We start from the raw sequence: 24,563 nt of genomic DNA, 5'->3' as shown, positions 1-24,563 counted from the left end.
TCATTGGCCAAGAGTTGCAAAACCAGTGAGCTGGAATTTAATAATTATTCTGTTGCTTCAGTCAGTTAATGACCATCTCATCTGCTTCCCTAGTCTGCAAGTCTCAGAGAAAGTGTGGGTGTTGCTCACGGTAGAGATGAAAAGGTTGGGGAGGAGGGGGTTAGTGATTCATCCGGGTTCACAAACCGGAGCTCTCACAGCAGGGCTTCTGACTCAGGCTGCCCTGACCACCGCTTCTCTTACATGTCAGAGCCACAGTAATAACGAAATAAAGTATCTCTTCTGTGTGAAAGACTATCCTAGATGTTCTTTAAAGTTTGATAATCACCATTGTTCAATAATTTTATGATGGAAAAAATATAATTTTTATGCTAAATGAAAAACAGAAACTTATACATTTGGGCTATCCTATATTGACCAACATATGTATCTAAAAAGAATTCGGCAAGTTCCTTAAAAAGCCTATATGAAATGAAAATATTTCAGGATGAAAAGTTTTAAGAGTCTAATAATTTAAAATGTATTTTGTTAAATTTTTATTAGGAAAAACCTTGAATAATGCATAGCATTGCAAATTTTCAATTGCCAAAAGACAAGAGGTTTTGGCCCTGGTCGGTTGGAGTATGATCTCCAAACGACAAGGTTGAGGGTTCAATCTTTGGTCAGGCACACACGGGAAGCAACCAATGAGTGCACAACTGAGTGGAACAACAAGTGAATGCCTCCCTTCCCCCAACCCCTCTCCCTCCCTTCTGCTCTCTGTCTCTCTAAAAAATTCAATCAATAAAAAATAAAATAGGCCCTGGCCGGTTGGCTCAGCGGTAGAGTGTCGGTCTGGCATGAGGGAGACCCGGGTTCGATTCCTGGCCAGGGCACATAGGAGAAGCGCCCATTTGCTTCTCCACCCCCCCTCCTTCCTCTCTGTCTCTCTCTTCCCCTCCCGCAGCCGGGGCTCCATTGGAGCAGGGATGGCCCAGACGCTGGGGATGGCTCCTTGGCCTCTGCTCCAGACGCTGGAGTGGCTCTGGTCGCGACGCCCCGGAGGGGCAGAGCATTGCCCCCTTGTGGGCAGAGCTTCGCCCCTGGTGGGCATGCCGGGTGGATCCCGGTCGGGCGGGCTCATGCAGGAGTCTGTCTGACTGTCTCTCCCCATTTCCAGCTTCAGAAAAATACAAAAAATAAATAAATAAAAAAAATAAAATAAAATAAAAAATAAGCCCTGGCCCTGGTCGGTTGGCTCAGTGGTGGAGCGTCGGCCTGGCGTGCAGAAGTCCCGGGTTCGATTCCCGGCCAAGGCACACAGGAGAGGCGCCCATCTGCTTCTCCACCCCTCCCCCTCTCCTTCCTCTATGTCTCTCTCTTCCCCTCCCGCAGCCGGGGCTCCACTGGAGCAAAAGATGGCCCGGGCGCTGGGGATGGCTCCTTGGCCTCTGCCCCAGGCGCTAGAGTGGCTCTGGTCGCGACAGAGCGATGCCCCGGATGGGCAGAGCATCGCCCCCTGGTGGGCGTGCCGGGTGGATCCCGGTTGGGCGCATGCGGGAGTCTGTCTGACTGCCTCCCTGTTTCCAGCTTCAGAAAAATACAAAAATAAAAATAAATAAGCCCTGGCCAGATAGCTCAGTTGGTTGGAGCTTTATTCTGAAGTTCATTGGTTACCAGTTTGATCCCCAGTCAGGGTACATACAGGAACAGTTTGATGTTCCTGTCTCTGTCTTTCCCTGTCTCTCTCTTAAAAAAAAAAAAAAAAAAGACAAAGGTTTTACCTAATTATTCAATCAACTTTAACAAAATCTTATTCTCTATACAACTTAAGTTTTAGTGAGATCTTAATCCTCTATGTAAAATACTATAAATGAAGGGGGGGGGAGCATTCATTTAAAACTAAAACAGAACTTCAAGGGTAAAAATTTATTTTATAAACTTCCAAATGTCCAGGCTAGAGATGGAAACTAATAACTTGAGGAAAAATCTGACATTCAGTTACTCATAAATATTTTCATTCTCCAACTATTGCTAAGAGCTGAGAAATTTGTTAGCAGTGCTATTAAAATAGAGAAAGATCGTAGCTGAGAATATTACAGTCCAACAGACAGCAAATGACTTGAACTTACAGAACCCAGATTCAAGTCGTAGCCCATAAGCATATAGCACTAAGTCTCAGTCTGTCAGTCATAAAAAGGGGGTGGTACTGTTGGGTTTACCCTTATAGACTTTGGCATCCAAGTGAGATAATGGTTATCAAAATGCTTTGGTGACTCAGCAATCCCTCTTGTAGATATTTACTCAAAGAAATTAAACATATGTCCACACAAAGACCCATGTGTGAAAGTATATAACAACTTTCTTCGTAACCACCCAAAACTGGAAATAAGTCAAGGTCCATCAGCTAGTAAATGAATAAATTATGATATAGCCACACAACAGAATACTACTTAGTAATACAAAGGAAAATACTACCTGATACATGCAATAATTTGGATGAATCTCAAAAGTATTATACCAGATAAAAGAAATTAGACACAAATGGCTACTTACTGTAGGATTCTGTTTATACTGCACTCTGGAAAAGGTGAAACTATTGGGACAAAAATCAAATCGGTGGTGGCCAGGCACTGAGGCTGTGGAGGGAGCTAGTTTTGACTACAAAGGATCCCAAGGAAACATTTTTTTAAGATTTTATTTATTCATTTGAGAAAGAGAGAGAAAGGTGGGATGGGGGATAGAGTGGGAAGCATCAATGTATAGTTGCTTCTCGTATGTGCCTTGACCTGGGGTTTGAATCAGCAACCTCAGCATTCCAGGTTGATGCTCTATCCACTGTGCCACCACAGGTCAGGCTCAAGGGAACTTTTAAGGGTAATGAAAATATTCCCTATCTTAACTTAGTGGCCACATAAGCATATGGTTATCAAAAATCATAGAACTGTACATCAAAAAAGAGTGAACTGTATGTAATTATACCTCAATAAATCTAACCAAAAAAATTAATTGGGAGATCAGGGAATACCTTATTTCACCTTTGAAAGACCAGAAAGGTACACTATGGCTTATAAATTTATTATTTTAATAACCTAGAATTGAAAACTATAAAGCATTATACAAATGTAAGCTGGTATTAAAGAAAGCAATACAGAAGACAGTTCTTCTAACTCTGAAAATATATTTCTCTATTTTATTTTTAAACTAAAACTAAATTTCTCTAAATTAACATATCTTTTTTTACAAAGAAGCATAAAATAATGCAGTCAAAAAATGCAGAACACAAAAGTCGTATTTTAACATAGTTGTTAAAAATCACTTTAATATAGAATAAAAACCTGGAAAGGACTATATCGAAATATTAAGAGTAGATCGTGTTTATAAAATAAGATGATGAATGATTTATTTTCCTTTTCCTACTTCTATGTATTCTGTGAATTTTTTAATATGAGATATTTTCATAATGGCAAATAAACATTTAATTTATTTGGATAGTATAATTTAAGATCCAGTATAATGTTTGCGCAATCATAAAAAAAATACATAAAAACTGAGGTTCTTAAATATTAGATTAAGCAAACTTTAAGTATTTATAATATCTTGATCTTAAAAAAAAATAAGGCCCAGGAATGTAAGAACAAAGCTAATTAAATAACTGCATGTTATGTAACCATCAGTAATCGACAGAGCATTAGGTTGTACCTATGATGATATTACTTGCACAACCTTTTCTTAGATCAAGTGGGTATTTAAAAACAAATATATAAAACAAAACCTCAATTAGCATTTATTCAAAAGAATAAACATAATTATATCATGTTAAGTTACAAACAAAACTATTTTGACATATTAATACACTTTAAGAAGGACATCCAACTTTCAAACTCAGAACAAAAATAATCTCAGCTGAATCTTATCATCATGTTGTTCTTTAAAAATTCAAACTGATTGGAAAGCACAGAAGTTCATATATACATGACCTACAAAATACATCAAATGGCACACATTTCTTACATAAACCTAGTAATAAAATGTTAATCCTATTTACTTGAAAAGTTCTCCTGCTGAGGTAATTTGAGGGTCGGTCCCGATGAGACTGGACTGGCCGTTTGTCAATCACTGTTGAAGCCGACTGCTAGGTTAGTAGGGGATTATTTTACTGTTTATTCTTTCTATTTTATATTTGAAAATTTCATATCTCCCAACAAAATCCTCATTTCTTAAAACACATAGTAATTTAACAAGTGAAACAGCCAGTGAAAATAAATTTTAGTCTCCACTTACAAATTTTAGCAGCTGCTCTAACTGCTTTAAATATTTGAAGGGAAATAATGACTTATTCTTCTCTTAAATTACATCAGGCCTAACTCATTACTTTTGGACATTAATTTTAAAGGTTTTCATGAGGTGTTTACTGAAGCAAAACAAGACAAAAATGAAATAGTGCCAGAACTCTGCCCATTAGGAAAGTAGAATGAAGAGGAAAGGACACTATAGGAAAATAAGATGATGTCTGTAAGAGAAAAGAGAAAACACTGTATAATGTAAACCAAAGTATTACTAGCATTAGTAACAAATCAAGATAATTGTAGCAAGAAACTAATGTAGAATTTAATTAGCACTGATTAAGGAAAAAGAGAAAGTTAAGTTTGTTTGGTTTACTGTGATTAAGAAAGTCCTGAAGTTATCCGAAGTATTTGTATGTGTGTATATATGTTTTTAATTGATTTTTAAAGAGAGAAAGAGACACATCGATTTGTTGTTCTACTTATTCACGTCATTATTTGTTGATTTTTGTATGTGCCCTTACCAGGCATTGAACCCACAACCTTGGCATGTTAGGACAACACTCTAACCAACTGAGTTATCTGACCAGGGCCTTAACTGTTTATATTTTTAACTTAAGATAAAATACATTTTAAAAATCAGCATTATTAAAAAAATAAAATAAAAATCAGCATTATTAATTAATAAGAAACTATTTTGAATACCAACTTATTTCAGAAAAATCTAAGATTTGTTCAATAGGTAAACTGATTTTTAGAAAAAAGCAGACTGTTGATTTAGAACATAAAATGCTAAATAAATATTCATATAACCAGTAAAGTGCTAAAATACTGCATCAATGACCTCTGAACCCAAGTTTGATCATTTTCATGAAATCTAATGTTTATATAATCCTAACTAGAACCATAAATATTAACCAAAAGTATTCACATGTCAATAAGGTTTTTTTTTAGTTCATAATACAAAAACAGGTTCTGCCTGACCAGGCAGTGGCGCAGTGGATAGAGCGTCGGATTGGGATGTGGAGGACCCAGGTTCAAGACCCCAAGGTCACCAGCTTGAGCGCAGGCTCATCTGCTTTGAGCAAAGCTCACCAGCTTGGACCCAAGGTCGCTGGCTTGAGCAAAGGGTTACTGGGTCTGCTGTAGCCCCACGGTCAAGGCACATATGAGAAAGCAATCAATGAACAACTAAGGTGTCGCAACGAAAAACTAATGATTGATGCTTCTCGTCTCTCTCCATTCCTGTCTGTCTGTCCCTATTTATCCCTCTCTCTGTAAAATAAAATAAAATAAAATAAAGAAAAAAAAGGTTCTGAGAAATCTGGGGTAAAAGTAGAATAATGATAGAAATTTTAAACATTCTTTTCACAAAGCAAAAGAAAAAACTAGAAAGAGCTTATTAAAAGCAAAATCCTGTATTACCATTTTTCCCCCTGAAACAGGACTGCTAAACCACTCATCATATGAGCAAGGAAATAAACCAAGATGACAATTTTACTTTCTTGATGTTTATAGTTAGATTTATTTCCCATCAGAAGCACAAAATAAATATTTACATAGGGACCACCTTTATTTGTAGCAACTTGTAGGAGTGGCAGGAATGACTGTGCTGCCTTGTGGCCATGCTGGTAAAAAATATTTACACAACTATGAGCTTCCAGGGAAACTTTTATATTTAGTTATTTCAAGAGTTGCAGAGAGCTCAATATAAACAAATGTTCTAACTAGTGCATCATTTCAACAGTACAGATGTTCAAATCAAGCCGAAATAACAAAAAGAAAATCTACTCTCTAAGACGGAAATAAGATCTTTCTTAAAACTTAAATAGCATTGCCCTTCTTAAAGTACTTCTCTCCAACTTTCATTTCTTTTTTTTTTTTTTTTTCTTTTTTGTATTTTTCTGAAGCTGGAAACGGGGAGAGACAGTCAGACAGACTCCCGCATGCGCCCGACCGGGATCCACCCAGCACGCCCACCAGGGGTGACTCTCTGCCCACCAGGGGGCGATGCTCTGCCCCTCTGGGGTGTCGTTCTGTCGCGACCAGAGCCACTCTAGCGCCTGGGGCAGAGGCCAAGGAGCCATCCCCAGCGCCCGGGCCATCTTTGCTTCAATGGAGCCTTGGCTGTGGGAGGGGAAGAGAGAGACAGAGAGGAAGGAGGGGGTAGGGGTGGAGAAGCAAACGGGCACTTCTCCTATGTGCCCTGGCCGGGAATCGAACCCAGGTCCCCCGCACGCCAGGCCGACGCTCTACCGCTGAGCCAACCGGCCAGGGCCAACTTTCATTTCTGTACATGTTCTACTATAAGTTTAAGGAGGAAAGCTATTACTGTCATCTAGAATGTCAACGTGCCCTGTACTTTGTTGAATGTGAAAGTAGAATTTTAAAAACTCACAATGCACAATGGAAAGCAAAGCCACAGAAATTCTTAACCTTTTACAGCATCAACCACTTTGAGAATCTCCTGAAAGCTATAAACATTTTTTCTTGTTTTTGTACATATGCAATTTTGAATATAATTCTAAAGATTCCATAAGCCTTTAAGAGATCCAAGGATCTCACTTAACAATTTTGGCATAGAAAACACCGATAATCTGTTCCTCAACTGAAGAAAATATGAATAAAATAGGACATTAAAGTTCAAGTTTTCTTTCTTTTGTGTGTGTGTGTGTGACAGAGACAGAGAGAGACAGAGAGACAGACAGATAGGGACATTCAGGCAGGAAGGGAGAGAGATGAAAAGCTTCAATTCTTTGTTGCGGCTCCTTACTCTCCTTAGTTGTTCATTGATTGCTTTCTCATATATGCCTTGACTGGGGGTGGGGGGCTACAGCAGAGCAAGTGACCCCTTGCTCAAGCCAGCGACCTTGGGCTTCAAGCCAGCGACCTTGGGCTCAAGCCAGCGACCATGGGCTCAAGCCAGAGACCATGGGTCATGTCTGTGATCCCATGCTCAAGCTGGATGAGCCCGCACTCAAGTTGGCAACTTCAGAGTCTCGAACCTGGGTCCTCTGCATCCCAGTCTGATGCTCTATCCACTGTGCCACCGCCTGGTCAGTCTAAAGTTCAAGTTTCTAAAAGATCAGTTAGGCTACCCTTCACACTAGAGCAAAAAGACAAACCAGTATCTACTGTCCACACACCCACACCAACAACAGTAAGAAAACCAGCCAATCAAAACAAACCAAAAACTTCTCTTCAGAATGATCAGCCTCAGAGCAGAGAACACATTCCAGCATCAAGGGCTTCCCTGCCCAAGTGAAACCCTCCAGCTTGTGTACGTCAGTCCTACCCACACATACAGGCTCCCAATCATGCTTTGAATACCTTGTTCTTAACTGTGATGGACAACTAAGTAATACTATATATTTGAAGAAGGCCTGGCATATAAGAGATATAAATTAGCCCTGGCCAGTTGGCTCAGTGGTAGAGCGTCGGCCTGGCGTGCAGGAGTCCCAAGTTTGATTCCTGGCCAGGGCACACAGGAGAAGCACCCATCTGCTTCTCCACCCTCCCCCTCTCCTTCCTCTCTGTCTCTCTCTTCTCCTCCCGCAGCCAAGGCTCCATTGGAGCAAAGATGGCTCGGGCGCTGAGGATGGCTCTGTGGCCTCTGCCTCAGGCACTAGAATGGCTCTGGATGCAACAGAGCGACGCCCCAGAGGGGCAGAGCATCGCCCCCTGGTGGGCATGCCAGGTGGATCCCGGTTGGGCGCATGCGGGAGTCTGTCTGACTGCCTCCCCGTTTCCAGCTTTGGGGAAAAAAAGAAAAAAAAAGAAAAAGAAAAAATAAACTTGGAAGAAGGCAAATCCAAATAACAGAATAAACTTCTAGTAAGTATCCTCATAAATATCTGAGAAAATAGTGCATTCAAAAACAAGTGAGTCTGGCCACTGGTGGTTCAGTGGATAGTGTCGACCTGGGATGCTAAGGTTCCAGGTTCAAAACCCCCAGATCACCAGCTTAAGCATGGAATCACTGACATGATCTCATGGTTGCTGGCTTGAGCCCAAAGGTTGCTGGCTTGAGGCAATGAATCACTGGCTTGGCTTGAACCCTTCTGCTCCCCACCCCTACCCTCACCAAAGCACTTATGAAAAGCAATCAATGAACAACTAAAGTGCTGCAACTACAATGCTTCTCATCTCTCTCCAGAGCTCTCTCTCTAAAAACAAAAACAGGCCTGACCTGTGATAGCGCAGTGGATAAAGCGTTGACCTGGAAATGCTGAGGTCGCCGGTTCGAAACCCTGGGCTTGCCTGGTCAAGGCACATATGGGAGTTGATGCTTCCAGCTCCTCCCCCCTTCTCTCTCTCTGTCTCTCTCTCCCCCCCTCTCTCTCCTCTCTAAAAAATGAATAAATAAAAATTTAAAAAAAAATTAAAAACAAAAACAAACAAAACAAGTGAATGTGTTAATATAAAAAATCAACAAGCAGAAAATAGAGCTCCTAAAAATTTAAAGTTATTGCTAAAATTTAAAAATTCAATAAAAAAGCCCTGGCCAGGTAGCTGAGTTGGTTAAAAGTATTGTCTTAAAAAGCCAAGGTTGTGGGTTTGATCCCTCATCAGGGCACATACAAAAATCAATCAATGAATGCATAAATATGTAGAACAAATTGATATTTCTCTCTCTTTCTCTCTCCACTCTTCTCTCTCTAAAATTAATAAATTTTAAAATAAAAACAATTTTAAAAAAATCAATACAAAGTATTTGAAATAAAAGTCAAGGAAATCTCCCAGAAAGCATAAGATAAAAGCAGATTTAAGATCTATAATAACACTGTATAAAAGCAAAGAATAATATGAAAACAAAATTAATAAAAAATTATATTTATGACAACACCAAAAAGAATAAAATACCTGTAAGTAAATTTAACAAAAAGACCTGTACACCGATAACTACAAAATATTATTGAAAAATATAAGATCTAAATAAAACGAAAGATATTTCATGGTCATGAATAAGCAAAATTAATAATGTTTAAGATGGCAATACTTCCCAAACTGATCTGTCTCAATGCATTCCCTATCAAAATCCTAGCTAGCAATATCAAAGGCACAAATCCATGAAAGAAAAAAAACAAATTAGCTGGACTTAATTAAAATTAAAAACTTCTGTTCTGCAAAAGACAAGTAAGAGATGAGATCTACCCAGCAACCCCATCTAGGGCCAGTGCTTGAGTGCCAAGCTATCCTCAGCACCTGGGGCCCACACTTGACTCAATAGAGCCATTGGCTGCAGGAGGGGAAGAGGGAAAGAAAAGGGGAACAGGGAGAAGCAGATGGTTACTCTGCCTGGGTGCCCTGACTGGGAATCGAACCCAGGACATCCATCCATATACTGGGCCAACACTCTATCCACGGAGCCACTGGCCAGGGCCCTTCACTGATTTTAATTGGAGAAATTGAAGATGATAATAAAATTCATATGGTAATGCAAGGAACCCAAAATAATCAAAAAAGTCTTGAAAAAGAACAAAATTAAAAAACTCATACTTCCTGATTTCAAAACATACTACGTAGTTACAGTAATCAAAACAATGTGTACTGGTATAAATATAGACATAGAGCCGTGGCCAGTTAGTTTAGTTGGTTAAAATATCATCCCGATATGCCCAGGTTGAGGGTTCGGGTTCGATCCCCAGTCAGGGCACATATAAGAACCAATGAATGATCTTGATGACTTTAAATTAGGTAATGGTTTCTTAGCTACAATACCAAATACATAAATGACTAAAAATATAGATTAAATTAGACTATGTCAAAATATATGATTCTTGTGTTCCAAATGATACCATAAAGAAAGTGAAAAGACAACATACAGAATGAAAGTACTTGCAAGTCATATAGCTGATAAGGAACTTGTACCCAGAATATGTTTATATAAAAAACTCCTATAACTCAACAATAAACAGACAAAGAAGCCAATTAAAACATGGGCATAAGTTCAGAATAGACATTTCTCCAAAGATGATATACAAATGGCCAATTAGCACATGAAAAGATGCTCAACATCATTAGTCATCAAAGAAATGCAAATCAAAAGCACTTCATACCCACGAAGAGGGCTATAATAAAAGACACACAATAACAAGTTCTAGTGAGGATGGAGAGAAATTGTAACCCTTATAGACTGGTGGTAGGAATGTCAGCAATGTATGCAGGAACTTCAGAACATACTGTATCAGTTCCTCAAAATGTTAAGCACAGAAAATATGACTCAGCAATTCCACTCCTAGGTATATACCCAAAAGAAACAAAAACGTATTTCCAAATATAAACTTGCACATGAATATTCACAGCAGCATTATTCACCATAGCCAAAAAGTAAAAACAATCCAAATCATCACCTGGATTGTGGTATACCCATACAGTGGGAAATTATTTGACCATAAAAGAATGAAGTACTGATAAGTAGTACAGTATGCATGAATCTCGAAAACATTATGCTCAATAACAGAAGCCAGACATAAGACAACATATTATATGATTCCATTCATATTAAATGTGCAGAACCGGCTTATAAAGACACAGAGATATCAGCGGTTGCCTAGGGACGGGGAGGAAGAAATGGGGAGTGACTGCTAATAGATATGAAATTTCTTTTCAGGGTGCTGGGAATGTTCTAAAATTAGATTGTGGTGAGGTGATGGTTTCATAACTCTGAAAATACACAAAAACCACTGAATTGTACATTTAAATGGGTGAAATTTAAAGTACTAGTTATATATTTCAAAAAAGCTATTTTACGTGCGGAGGACCCGGGTTCGATTCCCGGCCAGGGCACACAGGAGAAGCGCCCATTTGCTTCTCCACCCCTCCGCCGCGCTTTCCTCTCTGTCTCTCTCTTCCCCTCCCGCAGCCAAGGCTCCATTGGAGCAAAGATGGCCCGGGCGCTGGGGATGGCTCTGTGGCCTCTGCCCCAGGCGCTAGAGTGGCTCTGGTCGCAACATGGCGATGCCCAGGATGGGCAGAGCATCGCCCCCTGGTGGGCAGAGCGTCCCCCCTGGTGGGTGTGCCGGGTGGATCCCGGTCGGGCGCATGCGGGAGTCTGTCTGACTGTCTCTCCCTGTTTCCAGCTTCAGAAAAATGAAAAAAAAAAAAAAAAAAAAAAGCTATTTTAAAAATCTAAGACATACGGCATCTATCTTAGACTCATACTATTCAGAATTCCAGTAAGAAAGATGTTACATATAAAAATAATAATAAAAGAGAATGCTCCGCCTGATCTGTGGGGGTGCAGTGGATGGAGCACTGACCTGGACTGAGGTCGCCAGTTCACAACCCTGGACTTTCCTGATCAAGGCACATACAAGAAGCAGTACTACAAGATGATACTTCCTGCTCCTCCTCCTCCTCTGCCCCCATCTCATTTTTCTCTCTCTCTCCTCTAAAATTAATAAAAATAAAAATCTTTTATTAAAAAAGGAATGTTCTAGTTTTCAGCTCAAAATAAACTCTCTCCTCTCTGAAAAGATTCACAGGTGGCCAACACAATGCCCACAAAAAAAGGACCCACACTAAGGATAAGGAAATAAAACTAAATGTTTCCAGAGAGAAGAAACAAAGTCCCTTTCAGAGACTAAAAAACAGACTGTCATCAGATTTGTCAGCAATATGGAATGCCAGTATTATGACAACATTTGAGAAGTGTCTTCAAAGTTACCCCCAACAAGATTTTAATAGAATTCCATATGCAGGCAAATCACCAATCAGGTATAAGATGAAAATAAATACATTTTCAAAATATTCAGGACCCATAAAGTTTATTTCTAATACTGCTCTAGAAGATACTTTAAGGCAGGGGTCCCCAAACTACGGCCCATGGGCCACATGCGGCCCCCTGAGGCCATTTATCCGGCCCCCACCGCACTTCTGGAAGGGTACCTCTTTCATTGGTGGTCAGTGAGAGGAGCATAGTTCCCATTGAAATATTGGTCAGTTTGTTGATTTAAATTTACTTGTTCTTTATTTTAAATATTGTATTTGTTCCCGTTTTGTTTTTTTACTTTAAAATAAGATATGTGCAGTGTGCATAGGAATTTGTTCATAGTTTTTTTATAGTCCGGCCCTCCAACGGTCTGAGAGACAGTAAACTGGCCCCCTGTCTAAAAAGTTTGGGGACCCCTGCTTTAAGGCATGTTACAACAAAAATGAATAAATTAGAAAAAAACAAGACACAGAATCAAAGGAATAGTGGAACCAATTTAGGACAGTAACAATGGGAATCCACTATAGGACAGCTTAGTTCAGACCTAGAAGCAATCAGTTATGTCTTAAAATAAGACTGAAGGCTCCACTGTGGGGAGAAGAGATTAAGAATTTAAAACAACATAAGGTGTTAATGACTAATGATGCAAACTCAAGAAAGACAATTAAAACTCAAGAAAAACAAAGTCACTCAAGAAAGGAAATGTAATTAATATTCTCTGTGACTGACTATACAGTCAATATATAATCACTACAATATTAACATGGTTTACTGATTGGTAGTTTTAGAATACATCAGTAAGTAAAGCATGAAAGATTCAAATATCATTACAAAACAGAGAAATAAGACTAATAAAATTTACTGACAGAGCACTTAGATGCTAGGAACTGATCCAAGTACCTTATCCCTCACAATAACTAATATAGTAAGTAGGGTTATATGACTATTTTATAGATGAGGAAACTGCGGCATTAAAAGATTAACTATCTTGCCCAAGTTTACACAGCTAGTACATGGCAAAATGGATTCAAATTCAGACAGTCTGATTCCAGAGCTCATGCTCTAACCATACATGCTGTCCCTCAAAACATAGATTGTTGTCAAGCTTAGCAATATAAAAGTAGAAGTATAGGTTACATACACCCCATCCCCCACAGACTCCTATACAGTCCATCAGAAGTCACTTTAAAAGCAGAAAATTCTGAGGTTAGTATTCACAAATGCAAGGAAACTGATATCCTTGCTTTCTATGCTGTTAAGTATGATGATCAGTATGTTCTCTCAAGACTGTCTGGGCCCAACCAGGTGGTGGCGCAGTGGACAGAGAGCATCAGCCTGGGACGGCGACCCAGGCCGCAAGGTCGCCGGCCTGAGGCACAGGTTCCCAGCTTGACCGTGGGATCACAGACATGACCCCATGGCCACTGGCTTGATGCCCACCAAGGTCTTTGGCTTGAGCAAGGAGTCATTCACTCTGCTGCAGCCCCCCACCCCACATCAAGGCACATATGAGAAAGCAATCAATGAACAACTAAGGAGACTAAGGAGCCATAACGAAGAATTGATGCTTCTCATCTTTCTGCCTTCCTACACACACACACACACACACACACACACACTCTCTCTCTCTCTCTCTCTCTCTCTCTCTCTCTGTTTGGAGCCTTCCCTTTTCTAGATCCGTAAAGAAATGTACAGTTCTTCTTAAAACATTTATATTCTGGCCCTGGCTGGTTGGCTCAGCGGTAGAGCGTTGGCCTAGCGTGCGGAGGACCCGGGTTCGATTCCCGGCCAGGGCACATAGGAGAGGCGCCCATTTGCTTCTCCACCCCTCCGCCGCGCCTTCCTCTCTGTCTCTCTCTTCCCCTCCCGCAGCCAAGGCTCCATTGGAGCAAAGATGGCCCGGGCGCTGGGGATGGCTCTGTGGCCTCTGTCCCAGGCGCTAGAGTGGCTCTGGTCACAACATGGCGACACCCAGGAGGGTCGCAACATGGCGACGCCCAGGATGGGCAGAGCATCGCCCCCTGGTGGGCAGAGCGTCGCCCCCTGGTGGGCGTGCCGGGTGGATCCCGGTCGGGCGCATGCGGGAGTCTGTCTGACTGTCTCTCCCTGTTTCCGGCTTCAGAAAAAAAAAAAAAATGCAAAAAAAAAAAAAAAAAATTTATATTCTGTCTACTGATTTAAAAAAATAAAAAATAAATTTTAAAAGGAAAAAGCAGGGCTATTAAGTCTCTTTTAAATCATGAATCAAGAGATAGTGTTTCTGGCTGATAGAACAGGACAGAAAGGTTTGTTTTTGTTTTGGGGGGTTTTTTTTGGGGTTTTTTTTTGTATTTTTCTGAAGCTGGAAATGGGGAGAGGCAGTCAGACAGACTCCCGCATGCGCCCGACCAAGATCCACCTGGCATGCCCACCAGAGGCGAAGCTCTGCCCACCACGGGGCGATGCTCTGCCCCTCCGGGGCGTCGCTCTGCCGTGACCAGAGCCACTCTAGCGCCTGGGGCAGAGGCCAAGGAGCCGTCCCCAGTGCCCGGGCCATCTTTGCTCCAATGGAGCCTTGGCTGCGGGAGGGGAAGAGAGAGACAGAGAGGAAGGAAGGGGGGGTGGAGAAGCAAATGGGCACTTCTCCTATGTACCCTGGCCGGGAATCGAACCCGGGTCCCCTGCACGCCAGGCCGACGCTCTACCGCTGAGCCAACCGGCCAGGGCCAAGAAAGGTTTAACTGTATTGTGGAAACTAAAAAGGTGCCTGGCCTGTGGTGGCATAGTGCATAGAGCATCAACCTGGAACACTGAGATCACCAGTTCAAAACCCTGGGCTTGCTCAGTCAAGGCACACACGAGAAGCAAGCAATGAACAATTAAAGAGAAGCAACTATACTTCTCGCTCTCCCCACCCCACCTCCTCTCTTTGTAAAATCAACAAATAAAATCTAAAAAGAAACTAAAAAGGTAACTAACAGAGAAACTAAAAACAGTGAAACAAATCCGGGGGGGGGGGGGCAGAGGAGAGGATGGTAACTGAGCTATGTCCTAATACAATGTAGCAGAAAGGCAGTTTTAGATATATAATATCTAGAATTGATAAATTATCAAACAGTAATATAAGCACATAATTTAGCCATATGGCTAAAAAAAATCACTAAAAGAAATAAAAATAGGGCCCTGGCCAGTTGGCTCAGTGGATAGTGTTTCGGCCTGGTGTGTTCTGTGAGATAGAACACATGAGGGTACACGTGAGAACCAACCATCTGTTTCTCTTCCCTCCCTCTCCCCCTTCTCTCTCCCTTTCCCTCTTGCAGCCAGTGGCTCAACTGGTTCAAGCATTTGCCCTGGGAGCTGAGGATAGCCTGGTGGATTCAAGCATCAGTCCTAGACAGGGGTTGCTGGGTAAATCCAGGTTGGGACACATGTGGGAGTCTATCTCCCCTCCCTTCACTTAAAAAAAAAAGCAGTTACTAAATTAACAGTGGTTTTCCCTGAGTAACAGAATGAGGAGTAGGGAGAATTAGTCAAGGGATTTATTTTTCATTATGTATCCTTCTAACAATTTCACTTTTTAAAAAGAGGCCTGTATAGTCTGGGTTAAAAAGAACACATAACACATAATAGTTATATCTTTAGAACTGTATAAAACCAAAGGAAACTTTGAGATCACCCAGCCAAATAATTCATTTTAAAGTTAAGATGTGGCAGATGTATTTTCCAAAGAGGGCCACACCAGTATAGCACATCCGCATTCTCTTTTCAGTATGACATCCATACTCCTCCATCAGAGGTGGGGCCTATGTTCCCTACAACTACGGAGGAAGTAACACCAGGACCTCTAAAGTGACTCCATGAAACACAACACAGCTTCCCCCAGCTCTCTTATATGAGACATTATATTGGAAGCTGTGAGCCAATAAGAATAAATCTGGCTAGTCTCAAACCAGCAAGCCACAGAGATCAAATAGGAGACTACTGACAGAGGAGAAAGGCGAGAGGGAAGGAAGGAGGGAGGGAAGGAGGGAGAAAGAAAAGAAAATATTACTAGCCCAGAGTTAAGACTTACCAGTGAGCCTTCAGATTTGCAATGTCCAACAGAGCAGCCACTAGTCAGTCACATGTAGCTATTTAATTTTAAATTAATTAAAAAAATATATAACTGTAAAACCTGTTTTTCAATCACATTAGTCATATTTCCAGTACTGAGTAGCCACATGTGGCTAGTTCCTACTGCACTGGACAGGGCAGATGTAGACCATTTTTACCATAGTAGAAAGTTCTAGTTAACAGTGTTGCTTCAAATAATTCCAGACTCCAGCCTTCAAGCTAATGCTGTGTGCTGCAAATTCATTAACAAAATAAATGCTGTTGTTTTCAGCCACTGATATTTGGGGTGGTTTGTTATATAGCCATAATAAGAGCAATACAAGGAAAGTAAAGCTCAGAATGTGAAATAATCTGTTGGAATTCTGGAGTCCAGAAAACCAGTCAAATGGTGAAACTAATCTCATTTCACTTCAATGTCCAATAAGCATTTGTGAAAAAACAAACAAGCCTGACCAGGTGGTGGCTCAGTGGATAGATCATCGGACTGGGATGCGGAAGGACCCAGGTTCAAGACCCCCGGGTGAGCGCTGGCTCATCCGGTTTGAGCAAAGCTCACCAGCTTGGACCCAGGGTCACTGGCTCGAGCAAGGGGTTACTTGGTCTGCTGTAGCCCTCGGTCAAGGCACATATGAGAAATCAATCAATGAACAACTAAGGTGTCGCAACGAAAAACTAATGATTGATGCTTCTCATCTCTCTCCGTTCCTGTCTGTCTGTCCCTATCTATCCCTTTCTCTGACTCTCTCTCTGTCTCTGAAAAAAAAAAAAAAAGAAAAGAAAAAACAAACAAGAAAATCCTTAATACTCGAGACCTCCATAATTTTAACCTCAAATGATATGCCACTATGCACCAGAGGAGTTGTCTCTATTAATCCAGAAAAAGATCTGATGATTACTGGCTCTGAAGGAAAAACAGAAAACTGAGAAATATTAGCATCAGTGAATTAGTGTTTAAAAAAAAAAGGCTTAGCTTCTTTTCAATGAGTTTACTGGAACTGCCATTTGACAGGTGAACCTTCACTTGATTTTCCTGTTTTTACACTTATACTGCATTCTTTACTTTTTGAAGCATTTTGTGTTATGAATTTTTAAAATAAAAATCAAAACAAACAAAAAAACCTTTGAGAGTGTTTATCGATATTAACCAAAAGCTTTCTATATTCCCTTACCAACCAAGGTATTTTAAATAAAATCTAATTTTTCATTATTTGAACTAATAGAAATTATAGACTTGGAAAGTCAAAAAACTAATTTGGAATTGATTTTCCACCTAAATAGAAGTTGTTATGAGACTTTGTTTCTATTAATAAATAATGAAGCTATACTAAAACAACCTGGAAGTAGGCACACACAGCACAAAGCTGAAATTCACATACAGACTACAAAATTGTCAGCCAGCACGAGCCTAAGTAAAAATGCCGTCTCAAACCTTCCCTGTATAAAATTAGGTGTTATTACAGAGTTATTGTTAAGGTCCTGGCCAGGTGGCTCAGTGGACAGAGCATCATCCCAAGGTTGTGAGACAGGGCACATATAAGAAGCAGCTAATAAGTATAAACTAAATGGAACAACGAAGTGGAATAATGAGTTCATGTTCTCTCTCTCTCTCTCTGTCCCTCCACCCTCTCTGGTAATTTAAAAATTACTACTTGGCCCTGGCCGGTTGGCTCAGCGGTAGAGTGTCGGCCTGGCGTGCGGAGGACCCGGGTTCAATTCCCGGCCAGGGCACATAGGAGAAGCGCCCATCTGCTTCTCCACCCCCACCCTCCTTCCTCTCTGTCTCTCTCTTCCCCTCCCGCAGCCAAGGCTCCATTGGAGCAAAGATGGCCCGGGCGCTGGGGATGGCTCCTTGGCCTCTGCCCCAGGCGCTAGAGTGGCTCTGGTCGCGGCAGAGCGAAGCCCCGGAGGGGCAGAGCGTCGCCCCCTGGTAGGCAGCGCGTCGCCCCTGGTGGGCGTGCCGGATGGATCCCGGTCTGGCGCATGCGGGAGTCTGACTGTCTCTCCCCGTTTCCAGCTTCAGAAAAAAAAAAAAAAAAAATTACTACTACCTATGTGTTAAAGGGCTCTTATTTTAAGAGATAGGTATTAGAATTATGGCAAAATACTATAAGAGATTTCTTTGAAATTAAAACAAAGCTGGGGCGGTCAGTGTAGGGCAGAGGTCTCAAACTCGCAGCTGCGGGCCGCATGCGGCCCGCCCACCAATTTTGTGCGGCCTGCATACTGGCCCGCAGATTAATCCACGAAGTTTGATTAGTCTGCGGGCCGCACAAAATTGGTGGGCAGGCCGCATGGCAACGAGTTTGAGATCGCTGGTGTAGGGGAATGTGTATAGATAAAACAAGGGTAACCATGAGTTAATGATTGCTGTAGCTACTATTCCTCCTACCCTCATCTCTTCTACTTGTGCTTGAAAATGTTCAGAGTAAACATATAAAAAAAACAACCACTCAACCAACAAACTTCTCTAGACAAATGTTTTGGTGTGAAATGGAAAGAAAGAGTCAAGAGTTGAGACAGTGGCAAACACCACAGACATGAAGGCCAGGCTTCTTAGAATTTCAACTATTAATGAGAAGAACCAAAATATCAGGAATAAATACAAGATGCTTCTGATCTATCCAAATCATTATTACTTCTTAGTATACATACACCCAACTGCTGTCATGTCAGGCTGACAGCCAAGAGGCAGCTGACTCATACTTACATAGAAGTCTAGTATGTGTGGTTAGTGATTGAGTCTCAGTCAATAGTCAATAACTATAAGGGAGGCTAATAAAAACACACAAAAGGGCACAAGACTGCTGATGGTCTAAATAGGATGGGAAAAGAAACAGCTATGTAAGATGTGACGTTCACCACTAATGAATACAACTTTATGAAGAGTAATAACCAGTCTGATTCGTGGAAAGGCCAGGCTTTGGAGTCAAAGACCACATTCTGTAAACATTTACTAGCTATATGAACCTAGCTACATTACTTAAACTCATTTTTCTCTTAAGAAAAATGACAGTGGTAGCTACATCAGTAGGCTTGCCTTGATGACTGAGAAAGGTAATTATCAAGTATCTCAGAAGCTGATTTTTCAACCTCAGATGTCAATTTGCCTGCAACCCTATAAGAAACCCCAAGCTAAAACCATGCACTGCAACTGCTCCCAGATTCCCAACCCTAAAAAACTCCATGAAATAATAAATGTTTACGGAATAAAGTTGCTATGTTGGTGGGCAACTTCTTACATAGAATAGAAAACTAATACATTATATTTAGAGTACAATTTGTCTATCATTGGGCTAGCTAGTTTTTTTTTTTCTAAATAGAGTTATTGAGTCTCTTTGCTATGTCAACTAGATTATACAAGAGGTATCCTTTAATTCATATGAACAGAGAACTAACCACCTTTGTAATGTAATGTTTATAGAAATGGATATCATTTTCAGTACTGAACTTCTTGACTCCAACCTTGCCCAGGGCAAGACAACTATGTGGGCCAAAACCCAGACCACTGTGTCATGCATGGTACAGGTCTTCGCCTGATATACCGTATTATATATGCAGTCTATATTTGCTCTATATCTGTTCTATATTGTAATATTAATAAAAAGAACTCTTAGTCCTACCTGAATGAGGCATTTGCTCACATCACTAGCACAGAGTGCTTTGTTACAACTCAGTGACACAGGGATCCAAGTCAGGAACACCAAGATGGCTAGAGTAATCATAACAACACAATGTGACTTCATGTTTCTTCAAAGACAATCAGTAATCCCAGAGCCTAAACAAACAAAAAGAAAAAGAAACCTTTCATTCAAAGGTAAGTGCTAGGGTAAAAGCAAATACAAAATTGAAGACCAACCTAAGTAAATCAAAACTCATTGTGTTAAGGATGAATTTTGAGTGATCATTTAAAGGTCACTCAATGAAAGATCAAACATGAAAAATTCCCTACAATTTTATCTAATATCTTAGTGGACATCTTCAGAGATCTATAATACTGAAATTTCTCAGACTACCTAGAAATGGTGACTAAAAATCAAAGAGAATATATATACACATATATATATATATGTAATCAGTAACCTGAAAGTGTATCAATAGTTTTAAAACTAGTTTCAAATAACTAGTTTCAAAACTGCACTGCAACTATTCAACTCTAGTTTTAGGCTCATTGTTCAACTTTACGCCTGTGTAAAAGCACTTGTATTACAATTTAAAAACATTTAGCAATATGTTCATTTTTAGAATTTAAACAAATTTTTAAATGCAAGTTATTCTAGTAATGATTATCTCACAGTTTCTTAACATAATTAGAATGAAACAGCTCAAAGAAAGCTGATAGTGGTTCCTTAAATAATTTAGCAAATAACAAAGAGAATAGGAAATTATTAACTGCATTACAAAATCTAAGTTATTAAAATGTGAAGCTCTTCTTTTGATTCTATACCACGGGTACCATAGATTCTTCAAAGTAATTAAGAAAATATTAGTTTTAAAAGAAAAAGAAAAAAAAAAAGCCCAAAATATGACAACCAACATGGCTATTAAACTTTTAAAAAAGAGAAGATACAACTTCTTGGGGTTAAAACACATCCTCGAAATAGAACCAATTAAAATAAATGCCTACTGACGTAAGAGGGATAAAAGGTGCGTTTATGAGGCTTTTACAATTACTGTAAACTTTCATATTAAGTATTACGAAGTACAATAAGGCAAAAACAGTAAGGTGAAAAGAATCAAGGGCTTTGTACCAAGCATGACTCGATTTTGAAGGAGAAAGCCCTCGTGACGGTTCCTGAGGCCCACAGAGTATTCCCAAAGACCGTTAGTAACCCAATTATCTAATTTACTTAACAACACAGACCACGTCGGATGACTTTTCGAGCCACCAGTACATACATACTTGTGGAGGCCGAGGAAGGTATTTAAAAACTGATCTTTCCAGAACTAGTTTTCATCCTACATCTACCAAGAAGATGCCCCCCACCCCATCTCTTAGGGTTGTCTTCATCCTACTCCCAAAATCTTACCGGAAAGATGTTCAAGTCAATAGGGACATGTACAAAGCAAGTAGCGTAATTACTTAAGGGGCTTCTCGCTTTTTTCTGAGTTAAGAACAATATCCCATCAAAACTGTTTTCCTACCCGAGGACCAGTTTCTGAGGCTCTGGCGACCGGCGAGGTCGCCGCGGGAGACGGCACTGACAGCAGCCTTTGTGCGGCCGGCCGGAGCCGTGGAACCCGGGGGACGCGGAGGCCCCGCGGCTCCTCACCCGGCGCCGGCGCGGCGGGAGGACCAGGCCACGCGCGCGGGCACCGCCGGGCAGGACGCGCGCACAGGCGCCCCCGGTCCGGGTCAGGGCCGCCCGGCCTGCGCGCCCAGCCCAGCCCAGCCCAGCCCCGCGCCGCCGGCCGCCGGCCCCCCACTTTGTCCTCCGCGTAGGCGGGGCTCAGGCCGCGCGCTCGCCGCTCCGTCTCTCCCGTCCCCTAGGAAGCCGCCACGGCCACGGTCCCCGCAGGCCGAGCTCGGGGCCCGCACCCTCCCGGCCCGCCCCGCTCACCGTGCGCCGCGGCACCGCTAGGCTGCCTGGCCCTGGCTCCGCGCGGGTCGGTCGAGCCCGGGGCGCGCTGCGCGGCTGGCAAGGAGGACAGGCCGCACCTCCGCGCAGCGCCCGCGAGCCGGGGACACCTTAAAGGGACAGGCCTGCCCGCCGCGCTCCCCGCCCCCGCTCCCTCCTCCGGTCCCGCACTCCTCCCTCTCCCTCCGCCCGCCCTCGGCTCCCGGCTGCCCTCACTCCCGCCAGGGGGCGTCTGTCACTCCCGGGGCGCTCCTGTCAGCGTGCGCCCCGCCCGCCCCGCCAGCACCCCGCCCGAGGGCCCCACCCCCCAGGAGCACACCCACCCAGCGCCCACGCGGGCTTTCTCTCGGCCCAGTTCCCTACCTGCATCCAGCAGCCCCCTACTATTAGGCCCATTCTCTGGGCTTATTTCGTGCTGGTCCTGGAACTGAAAAGATGATGTGCACAGGCTCCCTGATCCCCACAGCAATTCTGTGCGCCAGCTGTTGTATGCACCTTTATAAAAGGGATGCAAGACTGAGGCACCGAGTGGTCGAGTAGCTGAATTGAACCCTTGTTATTTGACGTCGGTGGCAGGATTTGTTAAAATACAGGTTTCTGGGGTCTGCATCAGACCGACTGAATAAGGATCCCCAGGGGTCAAGCCTTCTTTCAGCAGTTCACTAAAATTTTCTGTGCCCTTAGTGCCTGGCACTGTGCTTAGCTTTGGAAATACAAGAGAGGACACGACATGGGAGCTGGCCTAGAAAGAGTTTACTGGCCTGTGGAAAGGATGAATAGACAGCTAGACAAATGGCTACAGCGCCCCATCCCATTCCTCGGTAGGAAAGGGCTGCCTGAGCGGGCAGAACACCGCACTCATTTCAGCCTGTATTTCAGGAAAATGAATTAATTTCACCAACAGGTAGCATATAGATAAAGGCAACTGAGAATTGCACTCAGTTTCTGCCAACACCCCTGAGGATTTGCTATTTGAAAAGATTCCAGAGTGATTAAGTTGGAGCCCATTGGGTATGAAGCACAAGGTGTTTTCCCCCGGAAATGGTGACCTAGTGCTAAAGTCTTCAGCTAGTAGCAGTTTTAAATACTTTATATTCCCCTTTGTTGATTGGAAGAAAAAGAGTGGAAAGAGTTGATTGGCTGAGGGGGTGGACTGCATTATTGATGTCAGCCCATTTTTGTACAGTAAATAAGTATACATTTAAAAACTAATCTCTGGGCCCTGGCCGGTTGGCTCAGCGGTAGAGCGTCAGCCTGGCGTGCAGGGGACCCGGGTTCGATTCCCGGCCAGGGCATATAGGAGAAGCGCCCATTTGCTTCTCCACTCCCACCCCCTCCTTCCTCTCTGTCTCTCTCTTCCCCTTCCGCAGCCAAGGCTCCATTGGAGCAAGGATGGCCCGGGCGCTGGGGGTGGCTCCTTGGCCTCTGCCCCAGGCGCTAGAGTGGCTCTGGTCGCGGCAGAGCGACGCCCCGGAGGGGCAGAGCATCGCCCCCTGGTGGGCAGAGCGTCGCCCCTGGTGGGCGTGCCGGGTAGATCCCGGTTGGGCGCATGTGGGAGTCTGTCTGACTGTCTCTCCCCGTTTCCAGCTTCAGAAAAATACAAAAAACAAACAAACAAACAAAAAAAACTAATCTCTGAAAATGATCCTAAAGACATAATTCAGTGTACACAAATTAACTTTAAGAATATTATTCTAGCTTGACCTGTGGTGGCTTAGTGGATAAAGCATTTACCTGGAATGCTGAGTTGATGCATTTCACTTCTTCCAGCCCTTCCCCCCACTTTCTCTCTCTAAAATCAGTCAAAATATTTTTTAAAAAAGAATCTTATTCTAGGCATCACTTACTGGTTAAGTGAATTATGACACTCCAGTGCGATGGACTAAATTAGCTATTAAAAATAATGTTGTGGCCTGACCAGGCGCAGTGGATAAAGCGTCGGACTGGGATGCTGAAGACCCAGGTTCGAGACTCCAAGGTCGCCAGCTTAAGTGCGGGCTCATCTGGTTTGAGCAAAAAGCTCACCAGCTTGGACCCAAGGTCGCTGGCTCAAGCAAGGGGTTACTTGGTCTGCTAAAGGCCCACAGTCAAGGCACATATGAGAAAGCAATCAATGAACAACTAAGGTGTCACAATGTGCAACGAAAAACTGATTGGCCTGACCTGTGGTGGCGCAGTGAACAAAGTGTTGACCTGGAAATGCTGAGGTTGCTGGTTCGAAACCCTGGGCTTGCCTGGTCAAGGCACATATGGGAGTTGATGCTTACAGCTTCTCCCTCCTTCTCTTTCTCTGTCTCTCCCTCTCCTCTCTAAAAAAATGAATAAAAAACAAAATAAACAAAAAAACACTATCCCTCAATCTGACTCTCTCTCTCTGTCTCTGTAAAAAATAAAAATAATAATAAAAAAATAAAAAATAAAAAATAATGTGTAGTGCTCGCTTCGGCAGCACATATACTAAGATTGGAACAATACAGAGATTAGCATGGCCCCTGCGCAAGGATGACACGTAAATTTGTGAAGCGTTTCATATTTTGTGCATCTGCCCAAAGGGGAAAGTGAGGCGAAGCACCGTGTGTTGCATTCAACTTCAAAATCGCTACTCTTCACTATAAAAATACTCTTGTAGCCCTAGCCGGTTGGCTCAGTGGTAGAGTGTCGGCCTGGCGTGCAGAAGTCCCGGGTTCGGTTCCTGGCCAGGGCACACAGGAGAAGCACCCATCTGCTTCTCCACCCCTCCCCCTCTCCTTCCTCTCTGTCTCTCTCTTCCCCTCCTGCAGCCAAGGCTCCATTGGAGCAAAAATGGCCCAGGCGCTGAGGATGGCTCCATGGCCTCTGCCTCAGGCACTTGAATGGCTCTGGTCGCAACAGAGCAACGCCCCAGATGGGCAGAGCATCGCCCCCTGGTGGGCGTGC

General features: G+C 42.6%; 1 protein-coding gene and 1 non-coding gene across 3 annotated transcripts in view; one reads left to right on the top strand and one right to left on the bottom strand.

Moving 5' to 3' along the window:
* The window catches only part of TWSG1 (twisted gastrulation BMP signaling modulator 1), a 60,767-nt gene extending 38,980 nt beyond the window's left edge, over positions 1–21,787 (bottom strand). The window contains exons 1-2 of one of the 2 annotated variants that reach the window (XM_066246677.1): positions 21,630–21,787; positions 19,692–19,846 (exon numbers count right to left, since the gene is read on the bottom strand). In XM_066246677.1, the coding sequence (XP_066102774.1) occupies positions 19,692–19,814 (123 nt within the window). In that variant the 5' untranslated portion in view covers positions 19,815–19,846; positions 21,630–21,787. Of the gene's footprint in view, positions 1–19,691; positions 19,847–21,213; positions 21,484–21,629 lie in introns of those variants that run through there. The other variant, XM_066246678.1, reaches the window with a different exon arrangement.
* A 2,293-nt stretch (positions 21,788–24,080) lies between these two features.
* Positions 24,081–24,184, top strand: LOC136315786 (U6 spliceosomal RNA). Its single transcript, XR_010727575.1, has one exon. It is a non-coding gene; the product is annotated as a U6 spliceosomal RNA (small nuclear RNA).
* Positions 24,185–24,563: the final 379 nt, after the last annotated feature.

The sequence above is a fragment of the Saccopteryx bilineata genome, chromosome 11 (assembly GCF_036850765.1).
Source record: "Saccopteryx bilineata isolate mSacBil1 chromosome 11, mSacBil1_pri_phased_curated, whole genome shotgun sequence".
In the NCBI taxonomy this organism is placed as follows: domain Eukaryota; kingdom Metazoa; phylum Chordata; class Mammalia; order Chiroptera; family Emballonuridae; genus Saccopteryx; species Saccopteryx bilineata.
This window is presented reverse-complemented; position numbering and strand designations above follow the sequence as displayed.